Source organism: Arvicanthis niloticus, chromosome 15, assembly GCF_011762505.2.
Source record: "Arvicanthis niloticus isolate mArvNil1 chromosome 15, mArvNil1.pat.X, whole genome shotgun sequence".
Classification (NCBI taxonomy): domain Eukaryota; kingdom Metazoa; phylum Chordata; class Mammalia; order Rodentia; family Muridae; genus Arvicanthis; species Arvicanthis niloticus.
This window is the reverse complement of record NC_047672.1, coordinates 33300354-33319355: the sequence shown is the minus strand read 5'-3', so window position 1 is coordinate 33319355 and position 19002 is coordinate 33300354. Positions and strand designations below refer to the sequence as shown.

General features: G+C 41.1%; 1 protein-coding gene across 2 annotated transcripts in view; it reads left to right on the top strand.

Moving 5' to 3' along the window:
• Nucleotides 1-4377: 4377 nt before the first annotated feature.
• The window catches only part of Ahcyl2 (adenosylhomocysteinase like 2), a 157205-nt gene continuing 142580 nt past the window's right edge, over nt 4378-19002 (top strand). The window contains exon 1 of one of the 2 annotated variants that reach the window (XM_034518996.2): nt 4378-4889. In XM_034518996.2, the coding sequence (XP_034374887.1) occupies nt 4416-4889 (474 nt within the window). In that variant the 5' untranslated portion in view covers nt 4378-4415. The remainder of the gene's footprint in view (nt 4890-19002) is intronic. The other variant, XM_034518995.2, reaches the window with a different exon arrangement.

Below are 19002 nucleotides of genomic sequence, written 5' to 3'. Positions count from 1 at the left end.
TGTATATAAAAGCATGTCTGGGTGCCATGTGGAGGTCAGAAGACCAATTATGGGACTCAGTTTACTTTTTGTACCATATGGGTTCTGGGGCTTGAACTCCGGTTGTCAGGCTTGGTGGTAAGTGCCTCTGCCTGCAGAAGTGCTTGTCTTGCCAGTCTGACCGTCCATCCATCCATTTATTTTTGAGACTGGGTCATGCTTTGTAGCCAGAATGAACTCATATTCTCTATGGAGTTCTACTGTAGCCATTGGAAAGATATTTTTTGTCTACAGAATTTTGAAATCCCACAATGATATAAACCCACAGAGATCTGTTTTCACATACTGTGCTAGGCATCTAGTGGCTCTTTTCCTAGTCCTGCTCTTATCCAGGGTTTTATACACGCCAGGCAAGTTCTCCACCATGTGTCCTAACTCCTCTATTTTTTTTTGTCCTAGAATTTGGGCTTTTAGTGTTTGGGCTTTGTGAGCAGGTCATCTAACTTATTTTATGTATTTTTTCACACTTGTGAGTTTCAAATGAGTACTTCATCTACACCATTTCCACCCCACCCTCTCCTAATGTTTTATTTTTCTCTTCTGTGACTTTTGTGTTCCCTTATTGTAGGGCTAGGAATGGAACCCAGGCCTTGGAGCACGCACAGCACATGCGCTGCCGTTGAACTGTACCCGCAGCTCTGCTTTTGAGATGTAAAGGCATGTGTTCATCTAAAAAAATGAGGGAAAAAAATAAGGAACGCTACAGCTATTAAATGCATTGTATGTATTATGCTAAAATATACATTAAAATGCATGTAATGCATATAAGCTACCGTTTTCAACATCTGAGAAAAAGATAGAAAACATCTTTTTTATACAGGAGTACACACACCTGTGATCTCAGCATACTTGGGAGGTTGAGGCAGGAGGACTTGCTGAAGTTTTGGGCTAGCCTGTTCTAAATGGTAAGTTCTAGGCCAGCTAGGCTGCACAGGAAGATTCCCACCCCAATGAACAACCGCCACAACAAAAATTTTCTATTTAAACTTTTCTAATAAAAAAAAGTTCTCTAGTAGGCTTTCATTTAACATGCTTTTGTTTTCTGGATGTTTATTCATTGAAACTGTATGCTCCTTCACAAATACAGTATTGTAAGTCTCCAAGTGATTTGGTGGTAGTAGAGCACAGTCTATATAGCCTAGGCAGGCTTTAATGTCTTGGTCTAGCCCAGGGCAGCCTTGAACTCACAAACCCTTCTTCCTCAGCCTCCTGGGTACTGGGATTATATGTGTGCACTACCAGTTGTTTTAGAATTTAAAAATATGTTAGCCTCTACCTCTTTTCTTGTGTTGCTGGAGATGGGGCCCAGGACCTCGCTATGTATCAGGATGTCTACCTTCTTGTCTTGCTTTTCACATTAGAGGTTTGCCTCACTTGTCTGGCGACTGGCTGTCTACTCATGGTGTGGCACTAGGTGTTCCATGGAGGACGATTGTCACTACTTGTGATCTGGCTGGCCTATTTCCTTGGAGAATTTCTCAGCATTAGTTTTTTCATTTTCTCTCTTGGACTGGTCAGATACCTCATGGAAGATTACTACTGTCTGCCAGGTTCCTGGAAGCTGAATGAACCGGATGAAGGAGAAAGAGCTGTAGGCCTTAATCTTCATATTTGCTTGGTTTGCCTCAGAAGCAGCGGATGAATAAGATGGAGCTATAAAGCATGAAGAATGTGATCTGATTGTTGGTTCCAAGTCATCGTAGAATCTGGATAAATGGGGCTAAACATCTGTCTCTTTTCAGGGCTCAAACTCCTTATGTTTCATCCCTACATCCCACTGAAGGATCAGTTCTTTTGCTCAGTAATCATTTCTAGTGGCTGGCTAGGTAAGCAGCTGCTGGGGTTGAGCTCCTCATATGGCAGGTGGCTGTGCTAACGCTCCCTTGTGCATTAGGCGGAAGAAAGAGAGCAGTTGTAACGTTGTTAGCCTCTGCCCAACAGCTGGAGGACGAAGCTCGGGGGCATTTCTCCGTAACAGGAAGGAAATGATCAAAACCAGACACACGAGGAGAAAGCCCAACGAGCTCTCGTGTCTGGCGGACTTTTGGATTTTGTGGAAATGGCAGTCAGTGCTCAGGTGCCTTCCAGCAGCAGTCTTGGGGACCAGGAAATGACAGCTCCCAAAGCTACCAAATGAAGAGCCGTCCATGGTACTAGTAGCAGACAGCAGAAGCTCAGGCAGGTGATCTCTCCCTCGTCTCCTTCTTGCTTAGGAAAAAGCTTCGCCAGTGAGCTGGCCAGTGGTCTGAGGGAGCTGTTAAGGCTGTTTCGGGGCAGCCACACACCATGATTCTCTTTGCCTCAGTTTCTTTAGGAATAAAAAAGCCTATCTCATGCTAAAAGAGTCAACTACATTTTAACGCTCCCCCCCCCTTTTAGGTAATATTCACATAAAAATTTAAAGAATGTACAATTAAAAATAATTTTTAAGCTTGTGTGTGTGTGTGTGTGTGTCTGTAGGACCAGAAGAGGGTGTCACATCCCCTGGAGCTGGAGTTACAGGAAGTTTTGAGCTGCCCAATATTGGAAACAAATCCCAGCAAGGGTTCATAAGTTCTGAGCCAACTCCCTAGCCCCTAGAAAGTGTGGTGTTGTCTTCTGCTTTATATTCTAACCTACCTTTCTCTCTCTCTCTCTCTCTCTCTCTCTCTCTCTCTCTCTCTCTCTCTCTCTTTCTTTCTTTCTCTTTCTTTCATGTATTAGCTGCTTGTACACCTGCATGTCAGAAGAGGGCATCAGATGGTACACTGTAGATGGTTGTGAGCCACCATGTGTTTGCTGGAAGAGCAGCAGATGTTCTTAACTGATAAGCCATCTCTCCAACCCCTAGTCTAATTTGTTGTTGTTGTTATATCTCCCCCATCTCTCCCACCCCAGACAGAATTTCTCTGTGTAATCCTGGCTGTCCTGAAACTTGCTTTGTAGACCAGGCTGGGCTCAAACTGCATGCCCCTGTCTCCCAAGTGGTGGGATTAAAGGTATATGCCACAACTGCCTGGCTTTTAGTCCAATTTTTAAAATTGCAAACATTTCCTTTTATCATTAAAGGATTACTGGAGAACAATTCTTTAAAAAAATTCTATCATCAGTAGAACATTAGTTTCAGGTAAGTTTCTTATTTTTGTGACAGGGTTTGGCTAAGCAGTCAAAGCTAACCTTAACAAATTTCTGATTCTCAGGTTTTAGTCTCCTGAGTGTTGGGATTATCACTATGACCGACCCAATTGGTATGCAATTTTATTTTAGTTATTAAAAATAAATCTGGAAGGTGGTGATCTGATCAACAGTTAAGATAATTTGTTTCTCTTTTAGAGGACCCAGGCTCGATTCCCAGTACCCAGGTATCACCTTACAAGTCAATTCTAGTCCTTTAATTACATGTGTGTGTGTGTGGGGGGGGGGGGAACTAAAGGAAATGAACTTTTCTTTCTTTCTTTTTTTTAAAGACAGGGTCTTGCTTCATAACTTAGCCAGCCTTGAACTATTACTGGTGATACTGGTGATGCATATGCTCCAGATGTTCAAATTATTACTGCGTACTCCACCATACCCTGATGAGCTTTCTTTCCTTGGGGGTTTAATTTTAGGCTTTTTTGTTTTGTTTTTCGAGACAGGGTTTCTCTGTGTAGCCCTGGCTGTCCTGGAACTCACTCTGTAGACCAGGCTGGCCTCGAACTCAGAAATCCGCCGGCCTCTGCCTCCCAAGTGCTGGGATTAAAGGCGTGCGCCACCACTGCCCAGTTGATTTTAGTTTCTTAATTCAAGAGTACGCCAGAAATCATGACAGCTGGAAATGGCTTATTTCATTTCTTCTAGAAACCAAAACCACTGAAGAAAGGCTCCGAACGGAGAAAATCCACACCTTCTTGCGTGGAGCCGGAATTCACCTCACCTGACATGCCGCTTTTCCTTTAAAGGCTGCCCACGTGATCGCACACATGCGCACACCCCGGAGGAAATTCACGCCGTCAAGGGAGCGAGTCATTATTCCCCCACTTTCCCTGGGGTTTCTGGCATTCCTTTCCGGAAACCGCAAGCCCTCTGGAGACATTTTTCCTCATCTATTCCGTCGCGTCATCCGTTTTTATACTTTTCTGTTAGTCGCTGTCCTGGGAGTTCCCTCTCCACAGAAAACTACTTTCCGGAGGAAGGCCGAAAGGACTACAACTCCCAGGGGGCTCTGCGGCCTGTCCCCGCGCGCGCAGTGCAAGTTGGGTGCTGAGGTCCCACGATCTTCTAGTCGCGTGCAGCCCGGAGCAAGCGCACTACAGGTTCCGTGGCGCCTCGCGCGTGATTCAGACAGGGGTGGGGCGGGGCTCGAGAGGCCGGGCTGGCGGCGAGCGAGCGGGCGGAGGAAGGGGGTGGGAGCGGAGGCCATGGAGGGGAGGAGTGGGGGTATGGGGGAGGGAAGGGGAAGGGAGGCGGGAGGCGGGGCCGAGTGGGAGCTGGAGCTAGAGTCAGAGTCGGCGGTTGCAGTGGAGGCGGTGATGTCGGTGCAGGTTGTGTCAGCAGCGGCAGCGGCCAAGGTGCCTGAGGTGGAGCTGAAGGATCTGAGCCCCTCCGAGGCGGAGCCCCAGTTAGGACTGAGCACGGCGGCCGTGGGCGCCATGGTACCCCCCGCGGGTGGCGGGGACCCAGAGGCTCCAGCTCCAGCGGCGGAGCGGCCCCCGGCCCCTGGCCCGGGCTCGGGGCCCACCGCGGCACTCAGCCCTGCGGCTGGGAAGGTCCCTCAAGCGTCGGCCATGAAGCGGAGCGACCCTCATCACCAGCACCAGCGGCATCGCGACGGCGGCGAGGCCCTGGTCAGCCCCGACGGCACGGTCACCGAGGCGCCGCGCACGGTCAAGAAGGTACTGGGGTCGGGCTGCCTCTCCTCTCGGAGAGGCGGGGAGGGCGGGCATTGGAGCCGCGGCCCTTCACGGCCCGGCAGCACCCCGTTCCACACCCTCTAGATCGTGGAGCAGAGTCTTTTCCCACCCTTGAGCCCGCTCTCAGAGCGGCCGCCACCCGGTGCTCCGCTGCGAAGCGAAGCCTCCAGGTACCACGGGTGTACTTCGCTACTAATAACATGGAGGTAGCGCCCTTCACTACTACTTGAACGAGGCAGGGGGGAGGAGAAGCACCTACTACTACACCCCCCGCCCCCAGCACACTCCCGCGTGTAATTTTCCGGACTCTTCGGCGGCATAGAAAAACCTTCCCTCCAGCGATAAGGATAGCAAGATCTTTTTCCTTGGAGAACGAGGAAGCAGTAGTTAGCTCTCATGAGGGCTCGGGAAACCCTCTTGAGTTGCCTGGCTTCTGTACAGATGATGACTTTCTGCCTTTCTGTGGCCAACAGCTTTCCACAGGGTAGTACTGATCTGTGTCCTTCCTCTCTAGCCATTGCAATTCTCTCGAACTGTGATTGTAGAAGGGTAATGGAGAGATGCTTCATTCACTCTGAAGAGGTCTGGTCTCTAGGATTACTAGATTGTATCCTAAGAGAATGCTTATTTCATTCATATCGTTATTGTGAACCGAAAGTGTTAGGAAGAAATGCCTGCTACTTTTGGGAAAGTAATCATTTGGAACTGTCAGGTTCCTTCATGAATAGAAACGTGTAATGATAGTACCCCTGTATTATTTATATATTGGCTATATACCCTTTACCCCCTCCCCTCGTTTTTCCTCCCTTTTATCGATGCTAGGTCAGCACAAGAGGAAAAAGACAAGAGTTGTGGATCATCTAAAAAAAAAAAAAGTGGCTTTCATTTCCTGGAAACAATATGAACACAATGATTTATGTTTTTTTTTTTTTTTCATTATAATGGGTGCATTTTGTCCTGTCAGAACAACAATAAAAAAGTGTACATTGGGTTTACTATGTAGAATTTAGGTGAACCTTGGCTCCAGCAGAACATTTTGTTGTAATTACCTCATGACTTAGAGCAGGTAACTTTTTCATTCTGACTTCTCAAAGGTAGTGCTAGATGACGTCAGAGGCAAGACTGAAGGAATCCAACCGGGCTTTAGGACATACTTTGTCCTTTGCTGTTTGGTGTGTCGTCCTCCCCTCTCCATGCAATTATAGTTAAATGGAAGAATTACACTTAAAAGAGGCAGCCTGGGCTAGGGCTGGAAGTACTTAGGTCAAAATTAGGAATCCAAAGCATATTTCTCACTAGTTAAGATGGATGTAACTTTGGCAAAACCTTTTTCTTGTGACTAATTTTTCTAAAGTTTCTAATTTAGTTTTTTTTTTTTAAAGATTTATTTTTATTTACTTTATGTGCATGTGCTACATCAACATGATGCCAGCAGAGGACATCAGACCCCATTACAGATGGTTGTGAGCCACCATGTGGTTGCTGGGAATTGAACTCAGGACCTCTGTAAGCGCAGGCAGTGCTCTTAACCGCTGAGCCATCTCTCCAGCCCTAATTTAGTTCTTTTAAGGGTAAAATGTTTAATAAATTACTTTTAGAGTGAAGTTTATACTTAGGTACAGACCTTGCTTTGAATATAGTACTCCCTCCCCTAGTATTAACTTTTAAATAATTTTCAAATTTTATAAAGTAATTTCTTCTATAAAATGAGAGTACTAATTATGATTAAGGATTAAAAATGTTTGTGGTCATCACGAAGAACTTGGTACCTATAGTAGAATCTTAATTAATAACTTACTAACATTTATTATTTCTCTTCCTCATTGCTTAGTATATGTATGTCACTGTGACCTTCTCTGAAAAATATACATATTAGTAATAGTTCAATAGATTCTGTATAAAGAATTAATAAAAAAGAACCACAGGCCAGTACCCTAGAGTCTATTCTCTAATTCTAAATATGCTTCTTGTACACTTTCCTTGTTGCTGAGCCACCTTCCTGTTTTTTTTAGTATCAAAATCATGTTCCATGATTCTAGATTTACTCAGCAGCCTCAAGGCTATGAAGACAGGGCTGAGCTTGCCTCACAGTTATAATCACACCAAAGCCCTTGTTATTTGCTGAACATTCAGCAGGTAAAGTCCTGGGCAAGGATGCAGCTATATGACATAAGTAATTTCATTGCTGAGCTTGGCTTGGCTTCCTCTTTTCCTCTTTCTTCTCCTTTTTTTTTTTTTTTAACTCCCTTTTCCCTTCCTTTTGTCTTGTTAGAGTCTCAATCTGTAGCCCAGGCTGCCTGGAACTATGTAGATGAGGCTGGCCTCTATAATCTTCCTGCTTCAGCCTTCTTAGTACTGAGATTGCAGGTGTATGCCACCACACCTGGCCTGAACTTTTATCTGTTTTTTTTTAGACAAGATGTGGGGGTGGGGTCTACGTGTGGCTCGCTTGGTAGAATGTTTGCCTGGCAGGCAAAAAACTCTGAGTTTGATTCACAGTAACATAGAAACCAGGCATAGAGGTGCTTACCTGTAATCCCAGTACTGAGGTCGAGGAGACAAGAGAACCAGAAGTTCAAGGTTATCCTTGGCTACATAGTGAGTTTGAGGCCAGCCAAGCAGGCTGGCTTTGAACTCATGGTCCTTTTGCCTCAGCTTCCTGTGTGCTGGAATTTGAAGTTTGTACCACATTTGGCTTGCTGTTTTTAAAGAGCACAATCTTTAGTTTTCTTAATAGTGATTGACTAAATTTTCTTCATGTAGAATGTCACTCAATGAGGAACGACTGAGCTGTTTTGATTTGTTAAGCCTTTCTTGCTTCTTAGATTGTCTAGTTAAGTATTTCTGTTCTTGACTTCCTTCTGCTTTATTAAAAGTGTATGGAGGGATTGGGGATTCTAGGAACAAAATAGTTGCCTTTAGCTATATAAATGGTGACTGTTGCTTTTATTTTTTAGTTACCAGAAAACTTATTTATGTTAATTACATTTCCATTAATGTTTCTCTTTTCTTATTTGTGTATCAGTTATCAATTTTTTGGTTCTGTTATTCTGGTCAGCCACACAAAGGAAGTATTAAAGTCAGACCTCTGAAGTTCAGTTGTTATAAGAGTGAACATAATGGGGTGCATGTTACTTGGTCACATTTTACTTTTGGCCCTTGCCTTCATCTTGTAACTTGTACTCTATAGGGCAGATCTTGTCATTGTGGTTATGATATTGTATTTAAAGTCTTCCTTCATAAGCATGCTTTCAGTGAACTCAGTAAATATCTCTGAAGTAGTAATTTATAAAATGGGAAAATAAGTTCTATCATGAGTGACTGTGACAGCAGTTAAGAGCATTTCTCCCATTTGTTCTTAGAAATTGGTGCTAGCACAGAAGAGGATTTTCGAGAAGTTGAAACTCTCTGACAATAAGGCTGCAGGCCTAAGAACCTCAGCTAGTGTGAGCTTATGTTACTGTCGGTAATGACCATGTTCAAACAGACTCCATATTTTTCTTGGCAAACATATCTGCATTGTACTTACTTTGTTGCTGTCAGGAGAGAATGAGTTGAGCCATGTTCATGCTTTCTTCTCCTGAATTGTTTAAGCCCTTGATTTGGTTAATTATAGATTACTGACATTGAGTGTTTTGGATAGAGTCATGGGAATGTGAGAGCAGTGTGACTCCCTTGCCAGTTAGAAAAGTACAGCCTAGCAAAATGTTCAATAAGGCAATTGGCAGTTGGACCCTAATAATAGTTCCCATTAATTGGCCTTTTAGGTGCCAGGAATTGTTACAGGCATTTCTGTAATCCTGACAAGAACATTATGAAATGCAGATGGCATTATCTCAATTTTACTGATGAGGAAATGTGATTCAGAAAGCTTAGTATCAACCCCAAGGTTATACATCTAAAAAGTGGCACAGGTATTTAAACCTATGTCTGTCCCCAAAGCCCATGTCTTTATCCTTGTGCCACACAGACTTTTTGAGCTCTTAGATCTTGGTCTCTGGTCGTCCCCCAGGAATCTGTAGGTTCCTGACTGAACTCTTTAAGGTGTGTCTGTCTGGCTAAAGCTTAGGTCATTCCAAGACCAAAGTGAAGAGAGTGAGCCAGACTTGTGGAATCAGATAGGAGAAAGTTGTACAAATGAGAACCTCAAAGAACCTCAAAGTTAGAAGATATACAGGGAAGAAATTTAAAATTAATGATATTAGCCTCCTGTTTGTAATCAACTTGTAACCCTATAATGCATCCCTACCCCCTCCTTTTTTTTTTTTTTTGATAGAGACTTACTGTATATCCTAGGTTGGCCCCAGACTCCAGTTCCCTTGCCCCTATAGTTCCGTATGCAGCCCAGGTTAGCCTCAGACTCCAGATCATTTCCACCTTCTAGTATTATAAGCATTTGCCACCGTGCCTGGCTTTATCCCTATTTTTAAAGTTATGAATCTGGTTCCTTTCTGTTGAGCTAACAGTTTTCTTCTGTTCATTAAGTTCCCCCTCTATGAATCAGTCTTTGATTAAACCTTTGAGAATTAGAAAGGGAAGTATGCTGTTAGGTTTTTTTTTAAACTTTAGATTTTATGTGTGTAAGTGTTTTGCCTACATTAATGTCTGTGCACCACTTGTGTGCCTGGTGCTGAAAGAGACCAGAAGAGGGAAGTAGATCGCCTGGAGCTGGTCTGGTGAGCCACCCTGTGGGTGCTAGGAATTGAAGCCAGATCCTCTGGAAAGCAGCCAGTGCTCTTGACCACTGAGCCCTTTCTTCAGCCCTTGTTAGGTGTTCTCTCTTTGTATGAGGCCCTGTACTTGCAGCTTGATATGTACTATTTTATTTAATACTTTTAAGAGCTCTTAAAGATAGTGTTATCCTTGTTTTATTGAGGAAACAGATTAAGAAATTTGTCTCACAGCAACACAGTAAAGAGCTAAGATTCCTAACCTGTTTGACTTTGGAAACCATGTTGTGTAGATTTTCAATCAGGTTGCTCGAGGCCAAAGTTCCAGTTGTGTGTTCTGTGCCTTGAGGAAGACACCTAGATCAAAAGTTTCCAGCCAATCAAACAAATGAACAAAAACAAATGTCTGCTTTCTCTTAATGAGAAGGAGGGAGATAAAGATTTGCAATTTTTATTCAGAGTCTTTTTGAGTTGGAGTTTTAAGTAATACTCTTCTGTTTTCATGGTAGGGCTTTTAAAAAGTTTGTGTGTATGTGTGAGATGGGGGAATGTTTGTGCAGTGGGGTCCATGTAGAGGCCAGAGGACTACTTCATGCATCTTGCTCTCTCTACTTTTATGTGGGTAACAAATTCAGGCTACCAGGCTTGCACAGAAAGGGCCTTTATCTGCTGAGCTAAGTCATTGGCCCTTAAAATTTTCTAATTAATTACTTCAAAAATTAAAAAAAAATACTTATTATGTTGTGTAAATGAGTGAATGCTATATATTTGTATGTTTACTATGTGCATGCTTGGTACCCACAGAAGCCAGAAGAGGGAGTCAAATCCTGGAACTGACTGGAATTATAGGCTGTTGGGAATCACCATGTGGGTGCTGGAGACTGCAAGAACAGGAAGTGCTCTTAACTCTTGAGCCATCTCTGCTGCCCTTCTAATTATTTTTAAGATAAGCCTCCTTTATGTCACCTGCTGGCTTTAAGCCTGAAATCACCCTGTCTTAGCCTTCACAAGTGCAGGGATTATGGACATCATGCATGCTTGACTTATAGTAGTTCTTATTAACTATTCAGAGAGGTGTAACTGAGATGGATGGGAGGAGAGCCATCTTGGCTATTGCCTAGATCTCCCAGCCTGCCCTATGTTCATGTGATAGACACAGCTAGAGGACCTAAAGTTCATTCACTCAATGGGTGGTCTCAATTAGCCTGATAAGATTTTATAAAATTTATAGGAGCTTTTTATAATCTTTTTACTTATGGCTAGAAACTTGATGAGACCAGAACAAAGGAGAAAGTTTCTTATGGCAGTTTTTAAAGATTTTTTTGAATGTGTATTACATACATGTTTTATATGTATATTCATGTGCTTTTGTGTATACATGGAGGTCAGAGGACAGCTAGTTAGAATTACTTCATAATGTAGGTTCCTGTGATCAAACTCAGGTGTCAAAGGTGGCAAACACCTTTATTCATTGAGCCATCTTGCTGGTCCTTCTAAGAATAGCTTAAGTTAAATAGCTTAAGGCATGCATATTTCTTTTCTGTCTCTTCCACAGCTATATTCTGAACAGTTAGCTGTTTTCTTTTCTTTGGAGACTTAGTAGCTGGTGGTTTTTAAATTTTGTTTTCAAGGCTCTGTCAATCAAAACTGTCAGTTTTAGGCACTGAGTTTTTAGAACTTATGTAAACTAGGGTGCTAGAAAACTAGTTGAGTAAGACTTTCCTTAAACCCTTTCTGAACATTGCATATCTGAGACTAAAACTAGTTTCTCTGATCACCTCCAGTGTTCCACTGTGGCCCTTTTGATTACTTTAAAAGAAGGACCAGCAAGATGGCTCAGCAGGAAATGCTCCTGTTGTCAATCCTGATGACCTGACCCAAGTTCTAAGCCTGGAACCCACATGGTGAAAGAGAGAACCAAGTCCCCAAAGAAAATTTCCTTTGACCTCCATATGAATCAATCTCTGTCTCCGTCTCCATCTCCATCTCCCTCTCTCACACATACACACAATCAGTTAATAAATGTAATTTTAAAAAATTAAAAAGAAAAATCTTATATATTAGGGAAAAAGGATTTAATAATGTTGTTCTTGGAAACTCCTTTATTGGTTTTTGTGATATGTCTACAATTTACTCAGTACGTACTCTTTGCCAGACCTCTGTCTTATCTATTAATCCTCATAACAACTTTTATCAGATGAGTAGCTTTATCTTTATTTTACAGATGAGAAAATATAGACTTAAAGAGAATAATTAACATGCCTGAGGCTTTGCCAATCTGTAATGCCCTTGGGATCAGTGAGATGAAACATTACCCATAGCAACAGTGGGAGGCTTTGTCACGTTGCCAGACCTTACTGCTCTGACCAAACACCCATGTGATGTCTGCGTGAGCTGCTGCTAAGACTGTCTGTGTAACCCTTGGACATTAGCATCTATCCTGTTACTGGAGGAGGCAGAAACCACCATGCATCATCACATCCTTGTTTACTTTGGTCACCGATGTCTCATCATCCATCTTATACCAAGCTGTTTTACCATTGTCTTTATCCTCTCAGCTGACTGTTCTTCAAGCCTTTCTACTTTATTTTTCTCATCATCCCATTATCAGCAAATCCCCATGTAGCATCAGCCTTCAGGTAGTAAGATCAAGTCCCAGAATGGGAGCAGCAGGCTGTAAGTGTTGACACATGGTGTCTAGAACTGTAAGACAAAAACCAAGCTGTAGGCTCTCTTGTTTGTCACCAATTTGATAATTTGGGGTGTTTGTTTTTTAAGCTGTGTGTCCTTGAAACAGGTTTTCCACCTTGGACACTATTTCGTATTCTTTCTGTATATTCCCTTTTCCTTTATTTCAGTCTAAATTGACTTGTATGTAGTGCTTGTGGAATTGAGTAACAGACTGTCTATTTATACTCACCCTTCTACCTTCCTCGTTGCTTGAACCCATGGGGCTGAAAGTTGCTGAAGAAAATCTGAAAGCTAGACAGATCGGTGTCACGATGAATTCGTAATCAGCAGCCTTGTGAGACATCAGCCACGTCTAGCAGTATTATGCATGTCTCTAGCAAGTTCACCTTCCCATTACAAATGACTATTTCATGTGCTCTTCTATTTAAGCCAGCTAGAAGCTTTCTCTCACTACAAGAATAGAAGACCTCATGTGGAACTTCTCGGTACTTTCTATCTACAAACCTATTTGTACCTGGGGCCAACCTTATTCTTCGTGTTACTACGGAAGAGGAAGTGTCCTCATTCTGTCAAAGATAAGTCCCTCACAGTGCTTTAATCATGTTCTTTTCAGTAGTATGAAAGAAGTCTTCTCTGGTTATCTCCTCTGCCTCCAGTGTTTTGTCAGTATTCAGACTTGCTTTGCCTTCTTCATTTTGGCAGCTCTGTTCTTCAACCTGCCGACTTCCCTTTTGTCTTTCAGAATCCATCTTTGTACAGGATTTTTCTGTGTATACATTTTTAATCTTTATGAACTCCTTAGCCCATTCTATACTCTGACAGAAAGAAAACCTATTGCTCATTTCATTAGATTGGAAAATGGTTTCTGTTGTTGTTGTTCAGCTCCTTAGGCTTCTGTGACTCTGCCCTTTTGTTCTTTGGAGGCAGGGTCTCCTAACAAGGAATGTAGCATTTGTCACAGAGCTAAGGCTGCCCTTGAGCTTCTGATCCTTCTGTCGTCTCCGCCTCCACCTCCTTAGTGTTGGGATCACAGGTGTGTACCACCACACTCAGCTTTATGACATTGGTTTTTTTGTTCGTTTGTTTGTTTGTTTGGTTGGTTTTTACTAGTTTTCATTTAACTGTTTGGCTGCACCTCCTCTTCTTCTTTGTTGACACTTCCTTCTTGGTGTTGGGATCTCTGTTCTAGTCACTGAGTGTTCTCCTCCAGTTACCCATATAATTCCTGTGTCTATTAGTATCCACATCCCAGTAACTCCCAAAAGTGTTCCTTTAGCTAAGACTCCTCTTCTGAATGCCAGTCGTAGGTTTGTACAGCTGCCTACTGCAACCAAATAGTTTAATGTCTAAAATAAATTTTACTTATTTTAGATTTCTTTTATATGTATGAATATCTTATGTGCACCATGTGCTTGCCTTGTGCCCATAGAGAAATTGGAGTTAAAGATGGCTCTGAGTGACCTTACCGGGACTTCTACAATCTACTTTTTTTTGTTTGTTTGTTTTTTCAAGACAAAGTTTCTCTGGGTAGCTCTGGCTGTCCCAGAACTTACTCTGTAGACCAGCCTGGCCTTGAACTCAGAGATCTGCCTGACTCTGTCTCCTGAGTGCTGGGATTAAAGGCGTGTGCTGCTGCCGCTGCTGGCTGCCACCACCCATCGAGCAAGTGCTTTTAACTGATGATCTTTAGCTCCCTAAAACTAAACTTCATTAATTACCAAAATGTTTTGTTCTTACTTTCTTCTGCCAAATTAACCAACACTTCCATTATTTTTCTTTCATTTTTTTATTTGGCCTTGTGCATGCTCTACCATTGAGCTATACCCCTGCCTCCCACAAACAAATGCTTTTAATTATCCAAATGAACCTTGAGAATATTATTGTAAAATAGTTCAATTTTATAAAGCAGAGTCCTTTGCTGGCCCCAGCCTTTCTCATTCACTTCTCCAGAGGTGACCCTCTGTTATGTTTGCCTTTTCAGACTTTGTTATAAACTTCCATGCATTGTATATAAATTTATAGCCTTGTATTAACTTGTATATAAGTAAAAAGCACACTGTATGTGTAATATTTCTCAGGCTTCTTCTTTTCTAAACTTTAATACAATATTAAAATTTACATATATGTTTTTTCTATATCAACACACATATATTTATCTTATTTTAATTTATTTTTTAAAGACAAAATCTTACTACGTAGATCAGGCCTACCTTAAACTGGTGATGATTCTTCTGCCACAACTTTTATGTCTTCTTTTTTTATATATAAAGATTATTTTTATTTTATGTGCATGGGTGTTTTGCCTCTGTGTATGTCTGAACCATATGGATATAGTGCCTGGGAGGCCAGAATCAGGTGTCAGATCCTCTGAACCTGGAGTTGTCTGTGGCTGTGAGCTACCACGTGCATGCTAGGAACTGAACCAGGGTCTTCTGCTAAAGCAGCCAGTGCTCCTAACAGCTGATCCATCTCTCCAGTCCCCACTCCTTTTAAACTGCTGAACTGATGTTTATAAAACATTCTTCTGTTACATACCTTTAACTTTTTTCCCCCTTTAAAATTATTTTATGTGTATGAATGTTTTACTTTAGTATGCTTGTGTGCTACATGCACACATAGTACCCTCAGAGGTCAGAAGAGGACAGTGGATCCCTGGAACTGGGCTATAGTTATGGACATCTGTGAGTTGCCATGTATGCCTGAGAATCCTCTGCAGGAACAAGTGTTTTTATCTGCTGAGCCATCTTCTTAGTTCCTTTTTTTCTTTTTTGATAAATAGTGCTGTAGTACTTACTTATATGTATGCGTTCTCTTTATGTTCACATAGAAATGTTTCTTTAGGATAGTTATCTAAAGGGAGAATTTGGAAGTCAAAATATCTTTTGAGGGATGAATGGTTCAAAATAAACTACTGTGTAGACCATGGTGGTCTTGGTATGATCCTTCTTTCTATCTTACCCTCTTGAGTATACACACACACACACACACACCACCTTGCCTAAATAGGCAGTCATATATTTCAGTGTATGGTAATTAGTAAAGGTTCAAAATGTAAATACCATTGTTATATATCTGCTAATTCTAGCAAGACAACCCTTACCTTTTGTCTTGACCAATACTAGATATTTTTCTTTTTTACAAAATTGATAGGGAGAACTCTTTTACTGCTTATGGATTTATAGTCTTCTTTTATGGTAAGGCTGAGAGTACTTTTCATGTATATATTGAATTGACAGTTTGGATTTCTTTTTTTACAACTGCTTGTTTATAGTCATTAATAAAGTATTCAGGGAGTGACTGGCTACTGTATGCCAGGTCTGAGGATGCAGCAGTGAATACAATTCCAGTGGATCGTCGTTTTCATTTTTTAAATTCTTGGGGACATTTATTCCTTTTGTATATGCAGCAGATATTTTTTCCTATTATTTTGTGTGTGTGTGTGTGTGTGTGTGTGTGTGTGTGTGTGTGTTATGGAGATCAGACATGTTAGGCAAGCATGCAATGCTAACCCCCTATTCTGTTTCTTATTGGCTTGTAACTATAATTTTTAACTATAGTTTCATGTGGCTTAAACATTTTATGTCTTAGTTGGTCTTTTCTATTCCATGTTGATAAAAATTCTACATTTTCATGATTGTGCTTGCTGTATTTTGGTTTCTAGTCCATCTAAAACTTTTTGTTTGTAATGTAGGTCAACGATTATTTATAATACAAGTAGCATTATTGGTTCCCAAATAAAATACTGTATTTACCTGCTTTTAGTTGGTTCTGGTTTTTTTCTTTTACTTTATCTTTCTTAACTTGGTGTTTGTTTGTTTGTTTGCTTGTTTTGAAATAATCTTAAATAATCCAGGCAGTCTCAAACTTGATGTACAGCTGAGCTGTCTTTGCAGTCCTGATCATCCTGTGTCTGCCTCCCGAGTGCTGGGAGGACAGTGTGCCAGCATACTCATTATTCTTCCCCTAATACTTATGTGCATGTACTAGTAGTGACTAAAGAGTGTCCAAACTTATTAATTCAAGAATGTCCTTAGAAGTTAACATCCTATTACTACTTACTGAGGGCTTACAGTGAGTTACTCATAAAACCACTGGATATCTTAGCAAATTTTTCTTATGTACTTGGTATCATTTTCATTTTTCTTTTAAAAGATTTCATTTGTTAGATTTGGTCATTTTACTTTCTGTGCAAGTGTTTTGCCTGTATGTTTGTATGTGTACGGCATGCATGTTTGGTGTTCAAAGAGGTCAGAAGAGGGCACCAGATTCCCTGAAACTGGAATTATAGATGGCTGTAAACCATCATGTAGGTGCTGGGAATTGAACCCAGGTCCTATACAAGAGTAACGAGTGCTCTTAACCTCTAAGCCATCTCTCCAGCCCCATAGTTTTAAGTTTTAGTAGAAACTGGAGCCTCAGTGGTTTCCAAATTAAAATCCTGTGTGCTAGTGCTCATCCTCAGACTCATCTGTTAATGTTCTCTGCCAAGTTGGAAGAGTATCCCTGTGTGGTCTTTTCCAAAACAATATTTACTTTATTTTTCTCTTTAAGGCATTACCAAGATGAATATGTGTGATAAAAGTGTAGGACATTTTTGGTTTTTTTTTCATGGTAATTATGTATTATTGCCTTTTGAAGTTGACATTATATGCTCTAGGTTTAAAGACGGGCTTCTTTTCCTGGAACATAAATAAAAATTTGTCTTCAATAAGGCTGTATTAAAGCTTAATTGAGTTTCAGATTACTTTATGCCTTGGGAGACAGAAGTAGAATATATTTTTTAAGTACATTATTTCACATTCTTTTTAGAAATAAAGGACAGACTAGTTAGCTTATGTCTGTAATCTCAGCACTTAGGCGGATGAGGCAGGAGAATGGCTATAAGTTCAAGGCCAGCCTGAGTTACAGAGTGAGTTTGAGGCCAGTTTGGGATAAAGAGTCTGTAGATCAGACCTTGGATAAAGTCTTGTACCATGTTCCCATGGTGTGTGACCTACAAGGCTTTGTTATATAACTCTTGCTTCTCTAATGAACTGTGAGCTTCTTTATGCAAACTCATTTATTTCTTGTGTACTAAGCATTACTTAGTCCTAGGGTGATAACATCAGTAAGTTACCATTCTTGCCCTAGAAAAGAGTATAGGAAGTGTACCAGGGAAAGAAGTAAATATAATTCAGTTTGTTATGGGCAATCATGAAAGCAGGACTTGTAGCTCGAGGAGGTCAGCTTTGACTAGGTATATCACCTAGGAAACTAGTTGGTTTCACAGTGTAGTTGAACCTTTATGATATTCCCTTGTTCCAGCTTTAAAAGTCCAGAAATTCATCCTCGGTATATTTATAAGCCAATAGCCTCTTAGGATTTGTTCTTGCAAGCTAAACTTACATAAGGCTTATTTAAAACAAACTGGTAACTTGTACTTTATGGTTAGATTCTGATCTGACCTGAAACATCAGTAAGTCAAAGAGTATTCTGATTTTTAAGGTTTGGAATTCTTAGGGTGGATCCCTGCTGCTCAACTGAATCTTGCTATTCAAACAGCAACTCTGTTTTGTATGAGGGAACGATTGCCAGAATCTCAGTTTGTTACTCACTGTTGACTTTATATTTTTCATTTATGAAACTTTTAGAGGGGCAAGAAAATCATTTTAAGAGTTTTGAGGAAGGGTGGAGACATAGTGAGAAAAAGTAATAGAACATTTTATAGACACAAAGACAGAAACACACGGGCTTGGGTACACAGAAAGATGAGGTCCAGAGAGAAATGGATACACAGACTAACAGATGACTGCACATGCATTTCCTCTGCTAAATCAGTTCTCTGACAGAGAACCTCATATATCTCCACAGAGTCTCCTGTATGTACTAACACACATACCTACACCCTGATTCCTGCCCTTTGACACCCAACAGGTAATGCTTAAAACAGATTTTTATGAAGCTTCAGTAGTATTCTCCATGGTTATTTTGAGAAAAAACAAATATTTTTTGCTAAGGTACTTTTAACTGAGCCAGAAGATGAAGCAAAAACAGAAGGGCTGCTTTTGGGTCTTTAGAACATTGAATTCGACAAAACCAATTTTATTTGAATTCCTGTCTTTAGAACTGTTTGTTCCTAGGTATCATTTTCAGGTTGATGTATTTATGCTTGCTTTTTTCTCTTTCTCAGGAGCTTGCATCCTAGGTTGCTGGTTAAGCAGAGTTCCAAGCTCAGCTTCCCTTGGTGTTCATTAACATACTTCCATGGTGCTGACTGAGTCCCATAAATCCACTTGGGATTGGAAGCTGCACATTGCACCTATGTGGAGAACTTGAACTGAGTTCTCTATGGATGTGCGGAACTGAGGAATATAGATGGGAGGTTAAAATTAGAACTGTAATTGTACAATTCTGTTACCATGGTGGGTTGTTCATAGTATGCATGGTGCATACATAGTAGATTCGCATGAAATTTAAGAATAAGTAAAGGAAGCTGGTTGTATTGGTTCACGGCTGTAATTTTAGCACTGAAAAGTAGATACAGGAGGATCAGGATAGTTCATGGTCATTCTACTTAGCGAATCCCAGGCCACCCTGGGCTTCAAAACCCTATTCAAAATATCAAACAGCAGAACTAAAGAAATTAATAATAACTTTAAAATGTCTCAACTACTCTGATGTATGTGGGAGTGGCACATTGGATTGTGTTGGTTAAGCTGGGCCTGGTGGTATAGATCAATAATTCCAGCCATTAG